General features: G+C 44.8%; 1 protein-coding gene across 3 annotated transcripts; it reads left to right on the forward strand.

The window, feature by feature from the left end:
• The first annotated feature begins 26 nt into the window (after positions 1-26).
• DEAF1 (DEAF1 transcription factor) lies at positions 27-25,844 on the forward strand. Of its 3 annotated transcripts, none has more exons than XR_008238668.1 (13): positions 27-1,054; positions 2,114-2,211; positions 2,614-2,743; positions 3,602-3,748; positions 4,585-4,724; positions 5,455-5,520; positions 6,433-6,559; positions 8,393-8,521; positions 9,303-9,431; positions 13,961-14,211; positions 15,124-15,277; positions 21,583-21,648; positions 23,463-23,516. XR_008238668.1 is itself a non-coding variant. In XM_052810762.1 (13 exons), the coding sequence occupies exons 1-13, from the start codon at positions 748-750 to the stop codon at positions 25,255-25,257; spliced, it is 1,785 nt and encodes a 594-aa protein (XP_052666722.1). In that variant the 5' UTR covers positions 27-747; the 3' UTR covers positions 25,258-25,844. The 3 variants fall into 3 exon arrangements, 2 of the variants coding, with proteins under 2 accessions (XP_052666722.1, XP_052666723.1); XM_052810762.1 differs by lacking the exon at positions 15,124-15,277 and adding an exon at positions 25,153-25,844 and having other exon boundaries at positions 23,463-23,552; XM_052810763.1 differs by lacking the exon at positions 15,124-15,277 and adding an exon at positions 25,153-25,844 and having other exon boundaries at positions 23,466-23,552.
• The last annotated feature ends 861 nt before the right edge of the window (positions 25,845-26,705 follow it).

The following is a 26,705-nucleotide window of genomic DNA, read 5'->3' on the forward strand; positions in this document are numbered from 1 at the left end:
ACCCCCCCCCTCCCCACCCCCCCACCCCGCCCCCTCTGCCTTCGGGTGAGATCGGAGCGCTCGGCCCGGTTCGGTCGCTTTCGGGCGGATTCGGGCTCTGCCCGTTCGGGCGTCTCCGTTCGGGCCGGCGAAGGGGAATTCGGACGCGATCGGAGAGGACTCGGAACAGATCGGCTTTCCTCGCGCCCGCCTCACCCGCCTTCGGGCAGGATCGGAAAAGACTCGGGCGAGCTCGGGATTCTTCGACCCTCTGGGCCGGACCGCTCGGGGACTCGGCCCTGTTCGGGCGCGCTCGGCTTCCCCAGCCGATCTGTCAGGTATCGCTTCGGGCCGCGCTTCCACGGACTCGGCCGGGCTCGGCTGCGTCCTGCCTTGGGATTGGCCAGCCAGCAGGAAACGCGGGCCCCGCTCGTCGGGAACCATCGATCGCCTTCGGACGAGGCCTGGGAAGACTCGGGACACTTCGGGCACCATCGGAAGCGGTTCGGAAACGCTCGATTCCGCCCGGGCAACACCTTCGGAAGCACTCGGGCGAGCTCGGCACCCCTCGGCCGCCCGCCGAAAAGCGCTCCAGTGACCTCGGAGGACCGGACCACCCCCCCCCCCCCCACCACCCCGCCGCCCCCCCCTTCCCCCCCCGCGGGACCCTCCTCAGCGGCGGCCTTCGGGGCGGGGGGGGGGGGGAGCGGCGGGCATTGGGGCCCGCTCGGGCGGGCTCGGCTCCCCCCCGCCCGCCGGCCGCCTCGGATGGAGGACGCCGACTCGGCGGCGAAACAGCTGGGCTTAGCGGAGGCGGCGGCAGCGGCGGCGGCGGCAGCCGCAGTGGCGGCTGCGGAAAGACCCCAACAGCAGCAGCAACAGCAGCAGCCGTCGCCGCAGCGAGCGGCGGCCTCGGACTCAGACTCGGAGGCGGAGCCGGAGCCCGAGGAGGAGGAGGCGGCGGCGGCGGCGCAGGTGACTGCGGTGACGGTGATGGCGGCAGATGCCGAGCACATCGAGATGGGAACCGAGCCCTTACCGAGCGCCGACGAGGCCGCTGCCGCCGCCTTCGCAGGTCAGGGCGGGCGGACTGCGCATGCGCAGCTCCCCTCAGCCCCCACCCCCCGTCGCCTCAGCCCCGGCGGCAGCGTTTTCCCGCCCCGGCCGCTCTGCCCGGGGCTGACGGGGAAGGTCCTGCCCCGCAGTGGGTGCTCCCTGCCCCTCGGCCCCCACAGACACCTCTGGAGGTCGGGTCTGCCGGGGTTGGAGCCGGCAGCCCCGGCCGTTGGTTCATCCCCCCCGGCTCCCTGCAGCGCTGCCGCCTGTCTGGCCTACACATGCAGTCATTTACCTCAGCGGGTGAGGTGAAGAAATGGCGGGTCCGAGCTGAGGCTTGAGTCACCCCCGCGCGCTTAGGAAATTACACGCTCCTCGCTTCTACACTCCATAACGTAAAGTAAAATGAGCAAGAGATGCTTTTGTGCATCCAGAATTACGTTGACCCTCTGTCCCGTGAACAAAGTGCCCCGAAACGTGCAGAATTTTGAAGGCAAGCTCCGATAGGCAGAGAATTTCAGAGCCCTTCATACCTAGATGGGTATCTCCATGTGAGGTTCAGTGTTGTTTTTTCACTCTTGGCCCGTGTGTGGTACTGCAAAACCTCTGATTTTAGCTACGCAATCAGATACGCTACACATCATAGAAACATGTGGCTGTAAGTTTGGACGGTTTTTAACCAGGCCAAGCGCATAGGTAATGGCTCCCTAGAAATTAATATATGGCAGAGAGAGAGGCAGTTGTCCTCTTTATCTTGATGTTTGCCAGCCACCCCTCTTTTAATAAAAAGCATCACAGTTTGAGTTTTTTTTAGTACAGATGCAATATTCATTTTTCCCTTAGTTCATCCCATGCTGATAACTACTGTTGCGGTCACAAGGAGGTTAAAGCACATTCAGCCCAAAGCTTAATAAAAATCAGTATGATTGTGTTTATAACAACTTAAAGTTGTCATGTAAAATAAAATTAATTTTGAATAGGAAGAAGGAAATGCAATTATATTTTATGATGTTTAGCTGTCTTACCAGGCTCTCTGGATACAGCAGAATGTTAACTCCATGTCTGGTTTACATTTCAGAAGTTACCACAGTGACAGTAGCCAACGTTGGTGCCTCCGCAGACAATGTTTTCACTACATCAGTGGCAAATGCAGCTTCAATTTCAGGACATGTGCTGGTAAGTCTGTTCTTTCATTTGAGGGCCTTAGCAAAGTCCCATGTACTTTCTTAGTGTAAATGAAGAGCTCAGTTTGTGTTCAAGCTGTAGTAAGGTCAAAGATACGTTTTTGTTGCAGTATACAGGCTTTAAGCCACAAAATGGTTAGCTGGGGGACATACAGTTTTTTCTTTATCACTTCAAGAGGTTTTTTACCTTTCCACCCCCATATACTCATTCTGTAATGGAACGGATGACCTAGAACATGTAAGCTTTGAATTTGGTTGGCTGAAACCTCAAAAACTAACCTAATAACTGCCATACCGATTGGTGTTTTAGGGTGCCTTTGAGAAGATTTGGGGGAACGCTAAAATACGGTGGTATTTTAACTCAATCAATTAAAACTCTTTATTTCTTCTATAGTCTGGGAGAACGGCCCTCCAAATTGGGGACAGCTTGAATACTGAAAAAGCCACTCTCATTGTGGTTCACACAGACGGCAGCATTGTAGAAACCACAGGGTTGAAGGGGCCATCAGCACCTCTCACACCAGGTATAAGGCAATCTGTTTTTGAAGTGTCGTTCTCCCGGAGGGGTTGCTTTTTCTCCATTTTAATTGTGTTGCTAGGATTAAAAAACATTATGTGCATAATATTATGCAGTTGCCTTATAAAGATCATTTGTCCCCTCTTCACATGGTAATTCTTGTATTTCTTGGGAGTAGAAGAATACTTGCTTTTTCGGGTTTTTTTTTGTCAGAAATATATTTCATTTTCTAATTCTTTGCCCTAACCCTTGCAAATAAGCTTCTTGAAAAATCTTGCCCTGCAGCTGGGCTGTCGCATGCCTTTCTACACCCATCCCACCCCCAAAGGCAGATGGATCATTTTAATATCGATAATAAAAATATGAGTCTTCTATTTCTGCATGTGGGTTCTTTTTAAAGGGTCCTTGAATATAGTTTTATCTCCATTCAGGCCGCTTGCCGATATTTAAGCGTCACAATAGCTGGTGTCTTTATTGCTAAGGTTTTGTTCACGGCTGCTTGGCAGTTTCCTTTCTGCCCACAAGATGGCATGGCAAATCTTCAGCGGTCCAAAACACGTTACAGGATCGGCCTCAGGGAAGGGGAAGATCCAGCCAGCTGCTTACACCACTGCAGGTTACAACCTCAGCGCTTAATGCGCTGTTAGATCGTGTTGCCTAAGATGCGGTTTGCTTTATTTTCAGTCATTTTCAGAACGTTCAAGTTGAATTTTTTGTGGTGCACCGTGTAACTCACATTGCTGTGGAGAGGTGTCAGCTGCTTCAGTTAACCACTTGACGCTGTTGCCCTAGCTGAGCTGAGCGTGTGAAGGTATAGCCAGTGTGCTTTTTAGTTGCTGTCACCTTTCTTCTCTTTTTTTCAAAGGACCGCAATCTCCTCCTACCCCTTTAACATCTGTCCAAGAAAAAACTGGAACCAAGTATAACTGGGACCCATCTGTGTATGAGAACGAGCTCCCGGTGAGATGCCGGAATATCAGTGGCATTCTCTATAAAAACAGACTCGGCTCAGGTAACAACAACCTTCCTGGGTGAGGAAGTGTCACGTCTCCTTCTTCACTTGGTGCACTCTTCTTTTAATCAGGCTACTTTTAAGGGCCGATCGTGAGGAAAAAAAAGACAGTTTCCTAGCCAGCCTAGTCTCTTTCGATATTATTGTTCTTTTCTGTTTTGCTCTTTCTTCAGAGGCTTTTAAACTTTTTTTTTCTTAAATCTGTGAAGATACAGGCTGCTGTGCAGTGTGTCTCCCTGGTAATAGGCGGACCTCTCTAACGTTCTTTTTGTCTCAGAAGTAGACCGGTGTTTCTATGAAGCTCTACAGAATCCCTGCTGGAACAGAAAATAGAGCGCTTGTCTCCTAATGGGACTCCTTAGCTGCCTTAGCCCCTCCTCTTCTCTTTTATCTCTGTGGGAAAACTGAAGAAGCAGCAGCAGAAATTGTCTGTCAGCAAGCCTGACTGCACAGCACAGTGGTTGCTTCATGGATAGACTGTTTTCTTCATGACCAGAAAGATTAGAAATTTAAGTGCAAATTAAGGAAGGGCTTAAATTCATGTTTATCCAAGAAAGACTTATCCTTCTTGTGGATGAGTAATTTTTTCTAGTCTTTTGATGCATTGGTGAGGCCCAAAGTTGGAGCTCTCCAAACGTGCACTGTCATTGTCACAGCCAAAATAATAAATGGGCATGGTTATCCTAGGGTGATGAGAAGTAGCAGATGGGCATATCTGGTGATTGCTATAGATTAACTGCTATTTTGTCCAGCAATTTCAGTATTTACTTCTTTGGGAAAGTGGCAAGATGATTCTTAACCTTTGCTAACAATGTCTGTCTTCTGTTTTATTTCAGGAGGCCGTGGTAGGTGCATTAAGCAAGGGGACAACTGGTACAGCCCCACTGAATTTGAAGCTATGGCGGGACGAGCCAGCAGCAAAGACTGGAAGAGGAGCATCCGCTATGCTGGGAGGCCACTGCAGTGCCTTATTCACGTAAGGTTAAGTTTGCTTCCTCCTTTCTGCTGGAAGGGACAGGTGGAGTCTGGACAGAGTCTGACCAGCACTGCAGTCCAAGCCGTGCATGGTGCCTCTGCAGAGTGATGTGTGATGGTGCCGTGGGGCAACTCGGAAGCAACATTTTGATTTGGTTGAGAATCAGTGATGTGAGAGGAATTTTTCTAGATGTGTTTTCAAATAGCACAATACAAATCTTGCTTATACTTGAAAAGGGGTTACAGTTTATGCAGGATGAAGTCCAGCCTTGAGCTGTATCACAGAAATTGAGACGTGAGCTCTCACCCATGATACTGTAATCCAATATCCCGATCTGCTTAATTCTGTTTGCCTGACAAACATATTCTTCACTTGCACCATTTACTGAGGATTGCTTTGGGTCCTTTACTTCCTGCAGTGTCCAGGAGTCTCATGGAGAATTTGGCATTGCCATTATGGTTGATTTCTGCTTGGGCAGAAAGTTTACAAAGTCTCAAATTCACATATTCTTGCCTTTTGTTTTGAAAATTGTTTGTTCTTCCTTCACTGTCTTCCCATCTGCTCACCCCATCACCATGATGTAGAGGATCTGGCCTCTCTGTTATTGCATAGGGTCCCTAGGAGGGAATGGGTACGTCTCTTGGGAGCTGTCTGAATCTTCTAGCAGAATACAGTCGTGCTCTTGGTGGTTTTGGTGACTAATGCTGAACTAGTAATCTTCTAATTTCAGGATGGGATTTTAAATCCTCATGCTGCCTCTTGTACTTGTGCTGCCTGCTGTGATGACATGACTCTGGTGAGTTGTAGGTTTTATATCCGTTAGTTTACAAACAATCAGTCAAGCTGCCACAGCCATTTGTGAGCAGGTCTTGAGTGTCCTAGAAATGTTCACAAGTACTGTAGTTGCAGCGTACTTTGTCCACGCTTCATAAAGAAAGGAGATAAGGAACGGCTAGCACTATTGCACAGCAGCCTCAGTAAAACTGTGTGATAGTTAATGCTTTTTTTCTTCTTTTTTTTCTTTTCTAAAGAATGTATTTATGTAAAATGCCTTTTGGAGATGTCAAAGCTATTTGTGATTTTTTTACTCAAATTTCACAATTTTTTGAGCTGGAAAAATGTTTTTGTAAGGAAGTAATGTAATACTCTGTGTTGGATCCATATTTTCATATTAAACTGCTTGGGTTTTTTGGTTGGTTGGTTGGTTGGTTTGGGGTTTGGTTTGTTGTTTGTTTGTTTCAACAATGAGGTTAAAGTCCTGAAAGCAGAAGTCTTTAGCTTGACTTGAAGTCACGTTTTGCATTTCTTTTCTGCTATGAACTGGATGATTTGCTTGTTTCCTAGACCTGAAAGTAACCGTTTCCTGTCTTCTCCTCACTCTTGTTCTATTTTCTTCCGCCACTTTGGTCAGCAGTCAATTATTTGACCAGTTCTGCTCCTTAAATAATAGTGGGAAGATGCTGAATCTGTACCTCTTCAGCTGGAGGGAGCTGAGCGTAACTTTTTTTTGACGGAGCTCTTTTGGTCTGGAGGAGTAGAAGGTTTTTGGTCAATTGTTGCAAACACACATCCTGTGTGGGAATACATGCTGCTTGACCTTAGCTGCATCTGGAAAGATGAGAAGTAAACCCAGAGTCCCCAAAGACATGCCTCAGCTAATGCCTTTTCCTTTTTTCTTTCTCTTTTTTTTTGTATGTGTTTTGCCTAGAGTGGTCCTGTACGACTCTTTGTACCATATAAAAGGCGGAAAAAAGAAAATGAAATGCCTGCAACTCCAGTGAAGAAGGATTGCCCCAAAAACATCACTCTGCTTCCTGCCACAGCTGCTACTACATGTAGGTTCTTTGGTAAAAATTGCTTCCCTTTTTTGATGAAGAATTGCCACACTAGATGTTTTATGTCTATCAGTGGCCCCCTGGAACTAGCCAACTGAGGAAAATGTCTTATTTTTTTGCCACTTCCTTTTCATTGGATAGTTTTATTGGCTCAGCGTCTTTAGCTGTTTTCACTTCCTATTTTGTAGAAACTAGCACAGTGTTGCCACATTGCAACTGCAAGCCGAGTAGGAAAAAGTGCAACTCAAGACCTCCAGGAGACTCGGTTTTAAGTGTCTTAACATCCTTTTGCAGTGAGCAGTAGGGTTCATATTTTGTTCTGAGAGAGGTCTGGATTGTATTTCCCTCCTCTACCTGCTCTCTCAGCCTGGCATCGTAGGGGAAGTTGTGGAGTCCTGGCCTTGATCTGTAGTGGGTTTCAAGTAGGTGTTTCACAAATGACAATTGAGAAATTGCCTGCTGTTAAAATTAGGTTGAGGGGAAGGCTGGCCCTTCTCTGCTCTGCCGGAAATCTCCATGCCATCCCCTGAGCTTGGTTTTTGTCCTTTAGAAGCTGGTGGGGCTATGGAGTAACATTTGTGCTATTTCTTGAAATACATAGAAAAGTAGGCTCTAAGCAGCTGGAATGAAATCCAGAGCCTGGAAGTTGTTAATGAAAGAGGCAGAAGGTGACGCTTTCATCTGCAAATTTCTCTCTAACATTCAGGACACGCTTTGTTACTTACTGTTTTTGATCGTCAAACCATCTGTGTGAGAACAGAAATTAATTTGCAAGCTGATCCAGCTCACACGTTCCCATCACATTCATGTGTCCTCCTGCTCTCATCACACTAGCATCATCTGGATGGTAACATTACAAAGTGATTGAGGAGGAAGCAACAGAAATCCAAAAAAGAACAGCCAAAAGTAAGATTAGATTACCAGCAGCAGCAGCAGGAAGAGAAACGCAAGGATTCTATAGAGTTCTGGGGGTTTTTTTTAATCCCTCAAAGAGGTTTAATCTTCGTTGGTTAGTTAATGTGAGGTACTGTGAGGTGGTATGTTTGCTCATGCTGGCATCGGGAGAGAGGAGGACCGCTTGTTTTGGTAGTAGTCACATATTTCACCAGACACGAATCTGTAGCCTCAGTGTCTTAAAATCAAATTATTGTTTGCGAAAAGATCCTTCTGGCTGAGCAGTGTGCCACAGAATCAGCCCATTACCAGTTAATGGTGCCAAATTAATGAATCCTATTTAAAAAAAGGGTTTTAAATATTTTGGAGCCAGTCAAGTATATTAATCCAAAAGGATTTTGTGACTTGTTCCTTGCATTGGCCAATCAATCTATCACTCTGTGTAGATAGACAGCTAAAATTGTCCAGCTAACCAAACTGTCATAGAATTAGTTGCAATCCACAGGTTTTTTATGTTGATTAAAGTAGTAAGAACCACCCTTGCTAAAGTTGTAATAAATTAGGATCAGCCAGAAACTGATGGGTTTTGTGGTCCCACTGAACCTTTATGGCAGGTGTTAAGTTATTGCTCATATAATAATTGAAAAGGTGGTGATTTGGGAGGCAGTATGTTGTAAGTGAACATTCTGGCCTCGTACACCCAGAGAATAAACAGAGGCCTGCAGGAGGGCAGCAGTGCCTTTGGAAGCCAAATGGGACTTTTATTCCCATTTCCAATTGTGTTGGTCATAGGCATGATCCGAACTTGGATTATCAAAGGCCATTTACTGATCTGTGAGTTCTCTGACGTCGGATGATTCAGAACAGGGGTATCAACAGCTAAACAACCAAGGCCTCCGCGCTGAGTGTTAATTATGAAAGTACTTCTAATATTTCCAGTCACCGTGACTCCTTCTGGACAGATCACTACCTCCGGTGCTCTGACATTTGACCGTACATCGACAGTGGAAGCCACAGCAATTATCTCGGAAAGTCCGTCCCAGGGTGATGTTTTCACTGGAGCCACTGGTAAGAGTTCAGGTGTATGTCTGCTAGACATCTGTGAGAAGGAGGAAAAAAGGTTTGGACACCCATTGCTATAGAAAGAAGCATTTTGAATGCTGCATGAAGGATTTCTTTCTCAAGAGCTTACAGAGAGGCTATGCGTAACCTGCTGTCCTTCCTTTGAAATGATTTCAGCAGCTTGAAATCTTACCAGTTGCACAAAAGAAGTTCGAAGTTTTGTCCAGATGTTGCAGCTGCTAATGTACACCTCTGCTGATTTCTAGGGTTTTATGGTCATCTCTGCCATTTTTTTCACTCCTCCTTTGTCCTAGAATACTACCAAAAAAAAGAAAACTAGCCAAGTGTTGAAACTAAGTGAAAAGTGCTGAATAAATGCTGAAAAATGCCAGAATAAATCAAACAAAACATAAATGCATGACATATTTTTCAGTTCTTTCCGTTTAATTCACACATGGGGTTGTGAGCTCTGCTGAGGGAACTGTCCTGCTCTGAGAACCATAGTCTGGAGTCCTATGATTGTTGTAAATATATAGGTATGCAGGAGGGAAGCCAGCAGTAACCTTCGCCTTTAAAAGTTAAAGCAGAGAGAGACGAAATCAGTACAAGGTTGCCTTGCTTGCTAACTGTGTAAGATCATGCTACTGTTTCTCATTTGCAACCCCTGGAATTATCATAGACTGTAGGACCTTGTATAAAAAGTAAAAAAAATATGGGTGAAAGAAGCATAAGAAATGCCTGACAGCTATGTTACACAGTGATTCGTAATGCTGTTGTTCTTCTGCAGTTCAAGATACCAATGTCCAGCAGCCTTGCCGGGTGAATCACCCAGAACCTCACTATCCAAGTTACCAGGACAACTGTCAGATTTCACCTTTTCCTGAAGCTGCACTGCCAACATCTCATCCCAAAATTGGTATGTTTTATGTCCGTCATGTGAGGCACAGCTAGCAGTGCTTGAATTTACTCTCTAATCTTCTTTCTCAGCAAAGGTAAAGATTGAGGCAGAAAAATAAACTTTGCACTGTTTTGCTTACAAGTTTTGTGGTCATTAAGATTTGGGCAAGCAGATTTTCCACTCTGCAGAAAGTTTTTCACTCTGTTATTGAGAATTTTGATTTCTACCAGAGGAGGCTGTTGTGATCCTGCTTCCTAAATCATCTTGCAGTCCCCTGCCTTTCCTAACAGTTTTGCTTCAAGCTTTTGTCACCGCTTGGGCACTGTGGCTAAACATTTATTTAGTTTTTGATCTGAGGAGACCATCCCCTTTAAAATTATGTCACAGAAGGTTTTCTAAAAATTCTCACGTCTCTTTGTGAATCCACTGATACATGCTGCAGGCAGTTTTGGGCAGGTTTGGTGTGCTGCTCTCGCATCCAATGTCAGTTTTCCATCCCTTAACACCGACATTTGTGCTGGAATGATAGATGCTGGTTAAGAAGTGGCAGTGAGAGCCTGCCCTGCGGTGGTCGAATAGACTGGAGTAAAAAAAGAAAAGATGGTATGAAAAATGACAAATACAAATCAGCCCTTTAGTGTTTGATAGGACAGGTTAAACTGATTATCAAATATCTCTTCAAATGTAGTTATATTACATAAACTTAATGACCTTTCATTTGTAGAGCTGACTGATAAATTAAGTGAACTACAATGCTATTTGAGTGTTGCTGGTACTGATAGAAACGGGAAGTGTGGAAGAAACTGGAATTGCAGACTTGGAGTGTTGCTCTTGCTTTATGTGTTTTTATCGAGCCTGGACAAGAGATACAGCAGGGAATAGTCTGCCACTGGCTGGCTGATGGATTAGGTGATTTATAGGCCTTTTACTTCTCCAGTTTCTATGATTCTGTGAAGTTACTCTGATACTTACTGATCTCGCTGACGCAGAGAAGCTGTAAGACAAGCAAGTTGTGATCCCTGTTACTGTTCTCTCAGACATCAAGAAAAGATCATGTAAACATGTCGTATTCCTTTGTGCAGTCTGAAGTCTTTCTTTTTTAAAGCCTGTGTTCTCCCCTCTGTATGACCTTTTATTTACTTATTCAGAGCAGCACAGTGTGTTCCTGCTCTGTCCAGAATGAAATCTTGTTGTTGGTTTTAAGCCTTAGTCAGATCGTGATGTTACTAATTAAACATTGATTTTTTTTTCACCAGTGAATACTTTCTCTTGACTGATATACCTATGCTAAAATGAGGAATTGGAAGTAATTCCCATTAGATAAGTTATCAAATGCCATGCTGGGATAAATATTGTGCTGGAAATGTAGCAGCGGGAAAGGCTTTTCTGCAAACAGCTACTGATAAGAGACTGGTTTATCTCTTACCTATATCTAAGTGCAAATAGTTCTACACCAGTCATGTGCAATTGATTGAAATTACTATTTTAATTAAGGGCTGTTGAGTGTAAAATGTCCATTTACCTGTATGGTGAACTTGCAACGCTGTCAGAAAAGGTCGCACATCTAACACACAGGGATCTACAGTACCGTGGGTTTTGAGACTTGATCTCTCTCTCCAAATCTGTGCTGGATTCTTTTAGCTTTTGCTGCTTGCATGAAAAACTACCAGATATGACTTGAAAAGAGTTAAGGTGTTAATACGCTTAAGTTAGTTGCTGTCTTGGAAGATACTCAGTATTCAGTGCAGTCTTGCAAAAGTCTTGTTTATCTGCTGGTGCTTTACTAAGGAGAGGTTCACTGTGGGTGGAACTGCTGGAATTGCAGCCTGATACAGGAAAGTGTGTTGGCCTAGTGCTGTTCAGGACAGTATTTACAGCTGATTTTTCTCAGAACAGTATTTACAGTTGAATTTGAAGTACCATTTGAAGTGTAGTCAAGAAGAATTTTTTCCTGAATGGGGTGTCTACTGTTCTGTGTCTTTAACTAGGCTTTGCAGTTTGCTATTCTGTGTCCCCATCCTTCAGTGAGAGAGGGTTGAGGCTTGTTTCTGCCTTGCATTTTGGAGCCACCTTAGACAGACCAGCATGCCAATATCTGTAATGACATCCAAACCGGATTGTGATGGGAGACTGATAATAAACTAGAATAAAGTGCCTTTGAGACCTGTATGTTTTGGTTTGTTTTGTTCAAGAACTTCCCGCTTAGTAAATTTCTTAACTCTGGTTTCAAGGAAAAGAATCTGGGTCCAATAATGGCCCATTTTAATGAAAACAATGGTCAGTACCCAGCAGTGGCAGCTGTTTGCAGGGCACTCTCTCGCAATGCTGCAGATGCTCAAGGACAGTGTTAGTGCATTATTTTTGGTAGCATCAGCAGTGGCGGAGCTGGAGGACAATCCGCCTGGCAGAGGCGCAAGAGGTGTTAAGAGTAATGCTTCTAAAAGGAAAGCACACACCGGCCGGATGCGAACAGGATTTAAATGGCTCAGCGCTTCTGAAGTTACATTCCCCAACGCTTCTCTGAGGGCCATAGCATCCATCAGTTGGGATGGTCCTGCATTTTTTAAATGAACATGTCACTCACTATTTAAAAATCAAGGAAGCTAATTGGCTTTTGGTGCCTGGAACACTAACAGCTCTTCCTCTGATAATGCAGAACTATGCAGGAAGGAAGCGGTTTCTCAGCCTGCAGTACTTACTGCTTTTTTTGTGTGATGAATCATTCTGAAACTCCTACGTAAAGATGTGAGGAAAAATCCTGAAATAGACTATTAATAGATCTTGGGATGATAAGACTGCACAGCCCCAAAGTTGGTGGTGCCCTCTTTTTTTCTAGTAAACAATTTAGTGAGGAATTTAGAGGTCAGCTGTTGGTAGATATGAATGACTTGGACTTAATTCTATGGCAGATGGCGAGTATTTATTGCTAGAGTTAGAGTTAAATTTTGGAAAAGTAAGGCCAGTAAAGCCAGATAACATTTGTTCCTGGAAATGTTGCCTGTGGTGAGCTTATACTGTGTATTGTTAAGTTCCTGGATCGAGATTAATTTCCTCACATTGTGGTCTCACAGTGTATATGCAAGCCTAGGGTTGTGAAAAGTAGATGTTTTAGTGACAGAATAACTGTTGTTTTTTTGAAACGTTTGCAAAGGTAAGGCTAAGACAGACATTGGTTTTCTAGGACTTCAGTTTTCTAACACAGGTTTTGGGAAAGGGAGGACTGCAGAGCCCTGGTAATTGAGGGGGCTGGAGCTAAGTTCAAGAAGAGTGTGATTAGATTACCAGAATAGGAGTTTAGCTGTGTTCTGGTGGCTTCCTACAAACTGCAGTTACTGTTAAGGTTATGGTTAGGATATGAAAAAGTAAAGGCTGCAAAACCTCAGTAATTGGAGGGTTTTTTCTTCTTTTAATGGCCCTCGGAGTATGTTTAGAAGTTTTACTGGGCTTCTGTGTTGTATTTTGTTTCACACCTGTTGCACTCTAGTTTATAGAAGAGTGAAGAGTTGTAGTTAGGATTCTGGATGAAAGGGCCGTAGACAAGAAATTTCTTTCTTGAAAACGGTCCAACACAGTCAATGTAAAGCAAATGTCAGGAGATGTAGTGTCTGAAGCTAAAGCTTCCATCTGGACTGTATACATTCACTCTCACCTTTGGGATTAGGCAAGGCGAGGTTTCAGAACTGCAATGAGCATTGCTGTTCAGACTACCCAGGATATTTTTTTATATATATATATATATATATATATATATACACAGATACATATAGCTGTGAATACCTTTTGTTAAAATTTTTGGTGTTTCAGTGTGGTATGTGTGTGTTTTATGGCCACAGTTCATTTTATGGGTAGGATCCAGGATGAAGGGGTCCGAAGAAATTACAGTTACTGAGGGGGTTTCTAAAGGGCTACCCAGCTGGAAAGTGCCTGTTTGTAATACATGTAATTTTGAGGTGATGATAAATGTCTTGGTTTTATTCCAGTCTTGGGCCAGGGTTATGCTTAAGATCAGAATTCAGGAAGTGCAGGGGAGTGTGGTGTGGATTGGTGCCTGTTTTTTGTAGTTTTGCAGCCTGAGAATTGACACCTGTATAGTGACATCAGGGTATTTCAGAAAAGTATTGGGTCACTGAATGACTTCTTATAACCTTACTTAGCCATAGTTAAGGGAAAACATTAAGTGGAACATTGTAATGATAGTGGAGTCCCTGGGAATGCTGCTTTCACTGCTTAATTGTGCCTATCTGCAGAAGTGCTAGGAGGTGTTAATTCCTTCCCAGAGTAAACAATAGGGTCAGGAGTACATGTTCTTCTGTCCTCTGGGTTTGAGAGTGCCCCAAGGGCTTGTTCTGCACAGGCCGATTCTGTGCACTTAGGGTCACAGAAGGTAGGTCTGTTTAGCAAAAACTTAGCTGGATTGGAAATGTTTGCAGACACTATTTTAAAAAAAAGCAACCAAACAACACAACAAACCCCCCCCCCAAACCCCCACTTTATGGAAATGAAATGCCCTAGTTCTATACATTTTCTTTTTCTTTCTTTATATTCAGTGTTAACCTCACTCCCTGCCCTGGCGGTGCCCCCCACAACCCCTACCAAAGCCATATCCCCTTCGGTGGTGAATGGGCTGGAAGTGACGGAGCAGCGGAGCTGGCTGTACTTGGAAGAGATGGTCAATTCATTGCTCAACACCGCCCAGCAGCTGAAGACTCTCATTGAACAGGCCAAACAGGCCAGCTCCTCCTTCCGTGAGGCTGCTGTCACACAAGCAAAAATTCAAGCTGATGTGGAGAGGAAAGAGGTAATTATGCCAGAGGAGGTGAGAAGACTCAGCCAAAGGCATCTTTTTGGCTGAGTGATGAACAGAGTAGTACCTGACTGGTTGTCACTGGCTGTAACAGTGGTAGCCCTTAGAAATTGTTTCTCGATGTCTTGAGAGCAGTATTACCAAGAGAAATCTTTCTGAGTTACTTGTATCATGGGGAAAGGAATAGAGTGCTCTGGGATTCCAAGAGCTGTGGGTAGCAGGCTAGTAATACAAACTGTTTGGTGTTATGAGTCCTGAGCTGTCCCATCAGCCATCCTTAAATTTCTGAGACGTGGGCACTGACTCCTGGTATAGGAAAGATGGTGAGCGTTCGGCCGTGCGGTGGCTGCTTTCTTTATGTCAAGTGAGCGGGGTTATCAAAGAGGCTTTCGATGGCCCAAAGAGGCAGAGGGATAAAAAGAACAGCAAGCCATAGCGTTTATGGGGAAGATAAGCAGTAAAATTTAGAGGTGTCTTGCTGGGCATTGTGCAAGCAAAGCTGATCTCACATGAGTCCTGTGGTAAGGCTGCAAGGCCGGCTGGTTTTACAGGAGTATTGGCTTGTACCCAGTGGCCCTTTTCTCCTCTGTAAGGGATTATCTACAAGGACTGCCCTGTTCTCCCTACTTTTCTTCTCTTTAATTGATGCATGGTAGGGACCCTGGATTCTTCTTAACACCAGCTCATGCATGCACCCCAAATCTGGCTCCATGCACTGCTGAATGTGTTCCCCTTCTCCCCCAGATCCACAGCTGCTGGCGTGGACTTGAGGGAGAGAGGTGGGGGGCAATGTTCTGTGAAACTGGTGTCATTGTCGTTAGCTGATGAACTCCCTTCCTGTACACCACACTATCTGCTGTTGCCATCGGCGTTATTGCTAACGTCAGCTTTCCACTGAATTCATAGGCACGAGTGTGCAGCAAGAGACCTTGAAGAAATGTGTGTGGGAAGACTTTGCTGAGAACTGAGAACCCCTATGACAGTCCTTGCAGCGTCTTTGATATTCTTTGCCACGTTGTCTCTGCTAAACTCTTCTGTACGCTGCATCCTTGATGTGCAGGTGTGTGATACGTTGAGAGTCTAATTCTTCCCTGCCTTCCGCCTGGGCAGAATGGGTATTCATGCTGCTGTCCAAGTTTGGGCCGTCTGCTGCTAAAAAGCTGTGTAGAGCACGGGATACCGAAAAATTGGAAGCTTTGACACAGTTTAGAGATGAACATCTGACTGTTTAACTTCGCTCTCTGCTCTTTTTCCAGTTTATGTGCTGTCTTCCCTTCTGTTTATCGTTACAGTGGTTTCTGGAATGGTTGTTCAGAGTCCATTCCCCTCACCCTCTGATCCACATCCAGCTCACTTCAATGTAATTCTAGTTTCTTCTTGCCCCGGGAATGGGGGTTAAATTCACTCCTGTGTATTGATTAAAGTGCTGACTTTACAAGGCAAGGATGAGCACGTGTTTGTTTCCAGAGGATGTCCCTTTCCCACTAACTACCAAATCTCCAGTTACACAACTCGTGTGTCTTACCATTCTTACTGTGTAATGGGTACCTCAACAGTTTTTGTATTTTGATAAAAACACTTGCTTATGGTGCTATTTTTTTAATATCCAAATAACAATTCTCAAGCTTGCTGCTGTGTGCTAGCTTCTGGAACCATCTGGATGATACTGCAGATAGCTATTTCTGAATTCCTTCTAGTGAATTCCATTTTTGGAAAAAACTCTGGGTTTCTGGGTACAGGGCTGGCATTGGGAGCAATTACAATAAATGTCAAATAATTGGCTGTCTGCTTTTGTGTTGGTCAAAGGTGCTTTTCTGATTTCATGAATGTTTTCCTGATTTGTAATGCAAGTCTCTTTCCCACTCTGAGTATGCGTGTGGTCAAACTGCTTTTTTTGAGAGTTAAGGTATGTGAGAGGGAGAAAGAGGTGTCTTCCTACCTTGGTGGTTGTTGATTTTTGCTGGATGAATTTAATACAAAGGAAATAGGTGCTTCATCACTACTTTGTGTTTGTTACACTGACAGAACTTCCAAGGGCTAACAAACTGGGGGAACCTTCTCGCCACCTCCTCCGTTTGCACGAGTGGAGACAGTGAATGCAGCAGTGTGGATGCTTCTCTGTAGGAGAGCCACCAATTTGCAGAATTTCTGTGCAGCAGTATGTTCCTAGGTATTTAGAAGTGAAAGGTTGTGTCATTGTATCAGAGCTGCAGAGCAAAGGCTGTACAACAGATTAAATTATAATAGAGCTGTAGACTCAGCAATTCCTGGAAGAGTGACTTAATACATAGCAGGATTAAAGAAATCTCTTGGGAGCAGGCTGGTTCCCAACTGGATACACAAACTTCATTGCCATGACTGTAACTAATACATATCTTTAGTTTTCACAGCGGTGCAGAGGTATTCCCACAGTTCAGCGTCCCAGCTCTTGAGGATGTTGAGTTCAAGCACTTTTGATCTTGTAACTGTTCGTATCCCTGACCATATCCCTCTGTCACCCCTGTGAAAGAGGGAGATGGCCTCTGCCTTCCGACAGAAGAGCAAGACAGGGCACTTGGGACAGCACTGTCTTTACCTGCCCTTCAGAGGAAGGCTGAAGTGGCCCCAAGTTTAAGCAGAGTAGAGAAGTGGCAAGAACAGCAAACACATAAGAAAACTTACTTGTATGCTAGTTTTGTTTCAGTCTTCCTAGACAGCAATAAATTAAGCATGAAGAATTTTTAAGCACAGCTTACATGCTTTGTTGTATACTGCAAATCATTTACTATATTGTGTTTCACTTATTATAATTATTTAATGAGCTTTGGAATTCATTAAATATCACAGAAGAGCCAGTCTGCTCCCATATAGCAGCAGTTTGTTTGACTTGGCTTTAAATACCAGAAGTTGTACTCTATACTGAGCAGTGGTAAGTGCTTGGGGGACTTGCAGAGCTCTGAACTGTGGAAGGCAGGCTTTTGCTCTGAGTTTTCTTTCAGCAGGGGGAGGCGTTTGTGCTGCCTGTACGCTTATGTTCTTATCTGTGAAGTCAAAGAGCAGACATCCCTGTTCATTTTGGTCGCGCTTGCTAATGGTATTATCCAGGACTATTCAAAGGACTCTTAGGAATACTTTATTCCCCTCGTTTATATAGTTTTGAAGGTGGAAATGCCAACATCAGAGAGGAACTGTGGCAGGAGGGGCGTCTGCTAAATGTAGCAAGGGAGAACTGTAAAAAATTATAAGTGCAGCATAAATTAGAAGCATCTACAGTCATGTTTCTTCCTTAAGATGGCATGTCTAATCTGAATTTTGCAGGAGGGTTGGATCCCTAATTGCAGTTCCAAACACATGGCAATACCTAGATACAGAGTCCTCAAAAGCAACTGGGGGACTGAATTGGGAAGTCCTGAGCGTTTAGGCGTCAGGCTGTACAGTAGCAGAATATCAATGCCTGTCTTCATAGGCCACTAGAGAAAATACGGAAAAATACACTTGTCTTCTACTCTGTCACCCCTCTGACATAGGGGTTTTTTTCACTCTGCCTCCCTACTAGTTCGGTTACAGCCATGTAACGCCCTGTGTCAGGGTCTGGTGACATCCTTAGCTGTTCTGAAGAAACTATAGGTCAGATTCGAAGTGCTGGAGCTAAAGGCTTCACCAACAGAGCTTTTCTTGCACATAATTTTGTGATTTGGAAGTCCTCACATGCACTCTGTTGCTATCTTTGTCCTTTTTAATTTCTGTACATTTGTTTAAGGATCGTGGTTTGCTAGGCAAATTTCAAGACCGAGGATCTCTTCTAAATTTTGTTTCCGTCTTTGCCACAAGTTATTTAGATGCCCCTGGGTAAGTCCTTGGCCTCTCTGGGCCTCAGAGCCTGCTCTTTAAAACAAGGAAAACACTTCCTTCGCAGAGGGCTTGCATACCAGTTTGCAAAGGGGTAGGATCGCTGGGTAAAAAGCTGTGTAAAAAAAGCATTAACCTTGTAAGTCCTGGAAATAAGGGCAATTTGTAAACCCAAAATCTACAATTCCAGCATTTATGAAAATGTCTCTTTTGCAATAATTTCTTTTGAAACAAAATTGTTCTAGAGTCTAAGAAAGTGGTTAAAAGTACTTCTCCTGTTGCATATGCTGTCTGCAGTATATACATGTGCCTGTTGATGATAACTCCTCAATTAATAAGCAGAGCTGTCACAGAGTTAGTTCCAGGCATGAAGCTGACTGTTTAAGAAACGATGATGGCCATAAGCCTTGTGCTTTCCGTGTGTAAACAATAGGCACATATGCACCTGGTGCTCAGCCTGCGCACGGCTTTATATTGGCAAACACCAAATGTAAGTTACATTTATGTTACTTAGAAGTCTTGGGGAATGACATTCTGAAAGAAAAGCAAACCATAAACCCTCCAGCTCAGTGTTTATATTAACTTCTAGAATGCGTCATGCTTATTGCAAAAAATGAAAATATCGAAATATTTGTAAGCTTTTTCTGAATGGCAGCATTTTGCATGGGGATTCATTATATACAACTGCTCTGTCAGAACTTCATGCAGCTGTTAAGAAAAAGTTCTCCACCATCGTTATTAATTAGCTTGTGACTGTATCTGATCCTTTGGTTACTATCTGAACGTTGGGTTTACTGCATTTTTTGATTTAGGGAAAAACATTTAGGAAGAGAGTGAGTGGGGCAACAAAGGCTCAGTGTCTCTTGCAAGAGGTATTTGACAATTTGCAGGACTGGCCCAAAAGGAATGGATTAAAGAAAGTGCTTTACACAGAGGTCTGTGTGCTTTGGCAATGTAATTTTTTTGAGTGTGCGTTAAGCCATCGTTTATATCAGCTAAACTTTAGGAGGGGGACAATACATGAACTCACCAAATTCTGTGCCAGAAGACATTGCTGGAAGATAATAAAGATATTCAGGAAATGTGTTAAACAGTTTTTCTGTATAAATTTAAAAGAATCAAGTGTCAAAATCTGACGTGTTTTAATTGAAATAGCCCTCTGTGTAATGCGGTGATGCCTTCAGAGCCCAGCCCGTTTGAAAACAAGGTGGAAGATTAAATCAGCTAACAGCTGGACCATCTGAATTCTTTTTTAGAAAGATTAAAACAATTCAGGGCTGGAGAGTATGAAATTAACCTAAAAAGGGTCAGCATTTAAGAAAAGTAGCTCTAGTAAGCAAATAATGGCTTGTGTACTCCAAAGTAGCAGTGAAAACAGTTGAGAATTGGAGTTTAACAGTCTTCTGCAGCTGTTTTTGTGAGAGATCTGGATGTGTCTGGCTTGATCCTCTCTCTTATCACACCTTTTCCTTCTCCATAGTTTCTGCATGGCTTGAATTCTTCACACCATGGTCTGTGCAGAACCAGAGGACTCGCTATGGGGATAGATAAAAAGGAGGCAGGAGGGGGTTTAAATGCGTGGTTTCCATCAGCAGGTTTCGGGGCCTGAGAGCAGAGGTGGAGGAGCTGCTGTGGCTCAGACAAGGACGGTGGTGGCTGGACTTCCTCTTGATGTCTTTCTCATTGGCAATCTCCTTGGGGAACAGGAGTAGCCACACTTGCAGAGGATGAAGTGGAGTGTGGTGGTGGGAAGGGTTTTAATTCTGGAGCTGCAGCACTTTCTCAGAACTGGAATTCAGCGTGTTCAGCCCTGGCACTGTCTCTGTATGGGCTGTTGCAGAGGGAACAGTGCTAGCAGGGATTTTGTGTGCAGAGGGTTTCAAGCTGGCTTGAAATGCCAGCTCACTGCATGTTTTGGCATCTGTATTTCCGCTTTCTTCACTAAAAAGAAGTTCAGAAACATTATGCAGTCTTCCTAGGCCAGTACTCTTAACATGGGTCATTTGTCTTTCACTTAACAGTGGAAACCTTGTTTTAACCTTTCCTGAAGAATCTGCAGTTTCCTGCCAGCCCAGTTCCCTGCCTGTGTGTGGGGTGGCACAGGGCAGAGGCTGCGGCACGAGGCGTGGAGTCCCAGCTTCTCCAGGGCCGCTGCTCACTGATGTTAGTGATTCTCTCAAGAATCAAGGTCATTTTCTTCCTGAGACACAGCAGGACTGATTCTTAGGCCAGAGGCCACATCTCAAGCTTGCCAGTATATTCCCTGTCTTCACAAGAATGCTTATGGCTTGGACACAATTTTGGTTTTCAAAGCAGTAATTTTGAAATTTCCATACACGTGATGCACACTTTGCCTGTGCAGTACTGGAAGCACTGGGGATGCTGTGCATGTGTCCTGTCTTGCTAATTAGCCCGGTCTTGCCTATTTGTCAAATAATGGCAGAACCCAATCACATCCCTTGCAGTCTACAGCAAGAGGTTTCCCTGCCACCTCCTCCGTCTCCCTAGAGTTTTTAATTTGAATTTGTGTCATGGTAATATAAAGGTTTTGAAGGTTGTGATTTCACAGGAGAATAAATACTGTGATGTCAGGTCATAGAGACACTTATAAATTAAGCCTTTAATCTCCTTATATGTTGGGTCGTACTCACTCCTGGATAAACCTGCTTTGCCTGAAGGTGGGGCTTTGGCTTTTTTCTTACTTTTTAACTGTTCCTAATAAATTTAAATCAGGGTTAGCACATAATCAAATTGGGATTGGTTTTGAATTCCTTTGGTTTAGGACTCCGGTCTCAGCAGCATTGGCTGCTGAGCGTCGCAAGGCAATAGGTGGAGCAGCACCTGGTTGGGCTTGAACTGGTTTGAAGTAAATGTGCAACACACCCCAAGTGTGTTTTAAAAGTCACCTCCAGAGGACTGATTAATTAAAAAACTGTTTGAAAGCCCTTTTATGCTTCTATTAAAGGCAGGAGTAATGGTTATGTTTGATGCTGTTTCTAAAGTCTTGCATGTGTTAATTTTGTCTGGTTTTTTTTCTCATCCATTCTGTTGGGCTAAGCCCATCCCTACAGACTCTTTTGTCTGTTAGTGGATTAGGATCACTGGACTTGACCCAAAACTTGGCCCAAGAAGATGACACTTGGCCTTATTACCTTGGCATTTTCCTCATGTTTCCTGTGCTAACTTCTTAGGCTCTCATGTGTGTGGGGTGCAGTTCCCTTGTGGCAATTAAGCCACCTGTTTTAAGAAGGAGTGCTTGGCTGGATGGAGTAGGGAAAGTGGGGTTTGAGTAAAGGCTGTGCTTAACTGGCAGTTTGTCACCTCAGGCTGTTCTCTCACAGACTTCTTCATCTGTCTCCACATAAGGGCATAGTATCCCTCTCTTGTAAGGGCAGAGTGAGGTTCCTCTTCAGCTGCAGTTTTGGGCTTGCCAGAAGCAAGCTCAGTGTCGGGACCCTCCATACAGAGCACCCTTTTCAACCCCTCACATCATACTCTGGCTGTGAAATGACAAGTCTGGTGTATTTTTCCTTGCAGCAATATCAGAACCAGTTATTTCAACAAACAGAAGATGTGGATGGGAAAACAGAAATCATCATCAAGGTAAGCTGGGGATGTCTCATATTTTACGAGGACTCCTGTGTTCTTTGTCTTGTTCCATTTAAAGATGCAAAGTTTTTTATCATTGCTACAGAAGTCATGTATTCTGTATCTGGCCTTGCCTTCTGGCAGAGATCTGAGCTTTCCCTAGCAGGACTAATGCTCTGTTTGAGCAGAATGTGTCCCCTTTCCCAAGCCTTCCAGGTTTTCACAATCCTTTATCGTCATCTGGCCAGGTTAATCAATCATCTCACTCACCTCTGAGTAATGGTATTGCAGCTGTAATGGATGGCTGTGATTGAGGTGTGATAGGAAGGAAACTCTCCTCCTTTTTGTCCTGTGAGCTGGTTTTCAAAACTGCATGGTTCCCTCTGGCTTTCGGAATAGGAGCATGAGCTGAGTTAGTTCAGGAGCCATGATATAAGCCCTTACAGGTGTATGTGTTATTCAGTAGTCTTTCTATGATGTCCAGGTACAAGTGCACACACTGTGTATTTTCAACATTTTCCAATACTGTACAGGTTATGAACAGCCTCAATCAAGTATCCCTTTGGGACAGGCTTTGCAAGTCCCAAAGAGCAGCTTTAAGCCCCTTTTTGTGGCCTGAATCCCCAGCTGCACATCAAGAATACAAATATAGGTCAGTCACACCAATTGTTAATTGTAGGTACGTTGGTAAGATGTGAGCAGATGGTGTGATGAACTCGGTGTTAAGCAGGGTGCTGATTGTTAGGTTGGTTGTGCTCAAAAGAGAGAAGGAGCTGGTGGAACTAAAAACACCTGCAATACTTTCACAGCCGAGAAACGCTTCCTGTCACGGCCTCACACTGCTGCTCTGACGTGCTAATGATTTGTCAGTAATTTAATGAGTTGGAAACAGAATGCTCTGTGAAGTGCTTATTTTTGTGGTAGTTCAATGATATTTCCACCTAAATATACAGGTTACGTTAATTGGTGTCACTGATACAAGATTAAAGCGACAGACACAAAAACATCCTTTAAAATCAGGTGTGATTTTTCATCCGTGTATCCTATCTCGCCTTACTTCTAGGTTTAAGTCCTTGCTCCTGTTACAGCCTTCTTAATTTTACTCCTCTGTCTTCTGTTTCCCTGTTGGGACACCACTTATATAGTCGTGCTGTCGACTGGCAAAGGAACCAGCCTGCTCAGCCCATAGGAGCAGATCCCTTTTTCCTCTCAAAGAACAGGGGAAGATTAAACGGAAGGGTCCCATCTTTATGCCTACTCCTGTTGTCCTTCCTCAGACCCTCTCTCAGAGATACGCAGGATTATAAACCAAACAAACCCACCAACCAAATCTGCCTTTAAAACTTTCAATTTGAGAGAAACTCAGAGCTTGGGTGTTGATGGCCTGTGCATAGCCTGTACACGGCTGTTTGGAACACACCTGCCCTTGGTTAAGACTGACTCCTGCTGAAGCCTGCAGTAACCTGGCTGTGGCCGATGAGATACGTGGAGGGAGGCATCTCTGTGGTATTGTGGACACATTTCCATGACCGCTCGGTCTCTCACCCACGGTTTCGAAGGGCTTCCTGCCCACCAGAAAGGAAAACAGAGGTGCGTTTCATTTTCCAAAGTGATCCCTGCTAACATGGCGAGGAGAGTGGGTCTCTGAAAGCATGTCTAGAAGCCACGGGGCCTGTTTGTTTTGTGTTTGTGTGTTGAGGATATATTGGGAAGTGGGGGCTTTACCACTGCTCCTGCATCACGTTGTATTACAGCACCTGTATTACATTTCAGTGGTATCCCTGTTGTTGTTATCTCTGACGTGGTCACTTTGCCATCCATTTTCACAGCAGTCCTGTGTCAACTGTGGTCGTGAGGCAACGAACGAGTGCACAGGATGCCACAAAGTCAACTACTGCTCCACTTTCTGCCAGCGCAAGGTATAAGCTTGTTTGTGAGTTGCAGATTCAGTTTTCTGGAGAGGGTTGTGTGACCCTGGGGAGAGCCAGATGGCTCTGCCGGCTACCTGATGAGTGTAAGCACAGCGAGAGGAACGGGCAGCAGAACTTGACGTGTCATACAGGCAGGCAGAGCACAAGCCTTGCATGGGTCGGCAGCCCCAGCATCCCCAGCCCACCCTGCCCAATGGATCTCCGAGCAAGACTGCAGTGATGGGCAGGTCTGCAGGTCAGGGTCTGGATCAAATGGGTAGGGAAGGTCCCAAGATTTGCACGCACCTTCTCGAAGGTGATCTAAAAATCAGAGTAACGCCAGAAATGAGGGCATGGACACCTCGTTGTGTGAGCTGTGGGGACCAGCTAGCTGGGAGCACTTTCACAACCCTTCCCTGCCACTTCCTGGTAAGCCGAACACTCCTCTGTACCTGTGCTCCTGCTGTGTTACTGAGGACACCGATCTCTTACTCTTTACATTATTTGTGATGCTTACAGATGATACAGTGGGACAAACTGTAAGATTTTGAACATGGGAGGTGGAAACAGGTATGAGGAAGTACGGTGGAGGAAGCTGCTGTGCTTCATGTTTTGCACAGGTTCCTTACAAAGACCCTTGGCACCCCGCTTTAGAGGAAAGGATAATGTAGTTTAGCCAGGGTTACAGTTCTGCGGGCTGTCCAAGTTCAGTCTGAATCAGCTGAGGCCAGGTGTATTGAGTAGCTGAAGAATTTTGACTGTTTCCTTTTGCCTGTAATGAAGTGTAACGGTGGCCAAGTTCCCTGTCTGCATAGCAGAAAGATTAAAAATCCAAAGAAGGAAGAAATGCTCCTTGCAGAAAACTTACATAGTCTACCTGCCCCCTCCCCGGGCGTCTCATGGACAGTAACGCCACCCTGTTGTCCTCAGTACAAAGTGCATTGGGAAATGGCACCAAGTGGTCACCTTTTGTCCTCCTCCTAGACAGCTTGTCACTTCCGAGGGGACATCTGCCATGCCTGTAGCTGGTGCTCCACACTGTAATAGGGTGGGAGAGTTTGAAGTGCTTGTCAGTAACAGATTCCCTGAGATTCCTCCTGTATTTGTGAGCTGTGATGTGCAACCTCTGGGTCGAGGAAGCTAGAGGAGTATTTTGTTAGTTCAGACTGGAAGTTAAAGTCAGTCAGTCTTGGGAGGAATTGTATTCCTCTCCTCTGCCATTGCTGAACTAAGACCCCTTGTATGGCGCTGTCCTTCAGGAGTGCTAGCTTGTAGTGAGCTTTCAGGAGAGGGTTTAAGTCAAGGTTTTGACTCTGTTTTAGTAACATTTCCACGACCTAACTGACATTGATGTCCTGTTTTGGTTTTTGGGTTGAGAAGCCAGCATTCTGCTTAGTTTGATTCCACCTCTAATATTGACGCAGTGTGTGGTTCCTTTCCTTTCCTGTCTGTCATTAGTCTTGTTTGGCCGAGCAGTAGAGCCCTGCTGTGCTGGAGAAAGCGCTTCTCAAATAGGGCTTCTGTTGGGGCCCAGTGTCCTTTTGCAGGCTGCGCACTTTCCAAGGGCTCTTTTCTCTTCATGGCCTTTCCATCTGCTCTTCCCTCACAGGACTGGAAGGACCACCAGCATATCTGCGGCCAGTCGGCCACAGTGACGGTGCAAGCCGACGAGGTGCACGTCGCGGACAGCGTAATGGAGAAGGTCACTGTCTGAGCACACCTACCTCTTGAACCGTTCATGAACAAGGTGGTGCGGCCGGCTGGATCGGCAACCCGACGTGAACGGTCTGTCCTTTACAAACCACACTCTTCTCACTAGCAAACTCATTTTTGAAAGACTTTTTGATACTGTGACAGCATTTGCCTACTCCTGGTCCTCTTCCAAAACTTTGAATAATACAGAGACTGTGAAAAAACAAACCCCACCTAACTGCAGCCTAGCAGCTGGGAGCCACCTTTGGCTTAAGAAAGCTTTGACTCTGCCAGACTGGAACCTCCACCGTGTGGATTGCAGCAATCTCATCATCTCTCTTGAGATGGATCTAATGCCATGAGATTTGCCAGTGTTTCCTTCTCCCCGTGCCTCCCTACCTCTTGTTTGAAAACAGGAACGAACCTTCATTTGGTTTATTTAATTGCCTTGAAAAGGTTAGTACAAGTTCTTAGTTTGCCATTGGAAGGACTTTTTCTTTTTTCCTGTGTTCCCTCTGTGCTGGGCAAATTTGGAACACATTGGAGCTTCTGCACTTGAATATAAGTGAAAAATAACATGTTGTTAAATAAAATGCGGTGAAAGCATGAGTGTGCCTGGCTGTACTGTTTAATTCCCATGGCAGCACTTTAACGTACTGATAAATGCAGCAAGTGGCTGTGGCGCGGCTGTTGGGAGTTGGTGCAGCTACAACGCAGCTGCGGTTACACATGCATGTCTTTACGCTCCGTCTCCGCGGGAGGCCGGCTGGGACGCGTTTGTTCAGCAGGGGAAGCGTGGTCTCATCACGTGGCATGCCTCGGCTGTAGCTCGTAGTGCCCATCTGGCCAAAATCAGATCTGATCAAACCCAAAGTGAAAGGATTTTAATAGAGTGCTGTCCTGTCATTGCCTTTTAGTACCTACTAATTAAAGCAGTGGTGAGCATTAGGAAGTTAGCTGCTTCGTTCACTGCAACAAAATCATTTAATTATTAATGTACTTCTTTAATAATTTAGGTTAATCAGGCGCCTTTATTTGTGTTTGAAGATTAATGCCCCAGGCTGGAGGAGTCTCAGTAGACACGCGCACCTCTGGTTGGTTTGGGGTTTTTTTAGCCGCGGGCATAACAACTGTGAGGGGTCACTTGTCCTGTCTGGTTATTCGCTCCGATCTTGTATCGGTGGGTGAGGAGGATTATTGTTTAGCTTACACTCTAAGGGGAGTCACCCTGGAATCACAGTGACCCAATCCAGCATCATAAATGCTGTCAAAAGGAGAAAATTCTATCCAGAGTTACAGGAAAGTAGTAATAGAGAAAAATGCGATGGAAAATACTTAAAAGTCTTACACTAGCGGTTTCTGACAAATCCATTCCTTCCTTCGTGAATCTTCAAGGTCTTGTTATGTTACACTCGTGTTACAAGGGGGTGGAAGCTGGTTTATCATCTCGTACAGCATTTGCCGCACTGC

This window comes from Harpia harpyja, chromosome 16, assembly GCF_026419915.1.
Source record: "Harpia harpyja isolate bHarHar1 chromosome 16, bHarHar1 primary haplotype, whole genome shotgun sequence".
NCBI lineage: Eukaryota > Metazoa > Chordata > Aves > Accipitriformes > Accipitridae > Harpia > Harpia harpyja.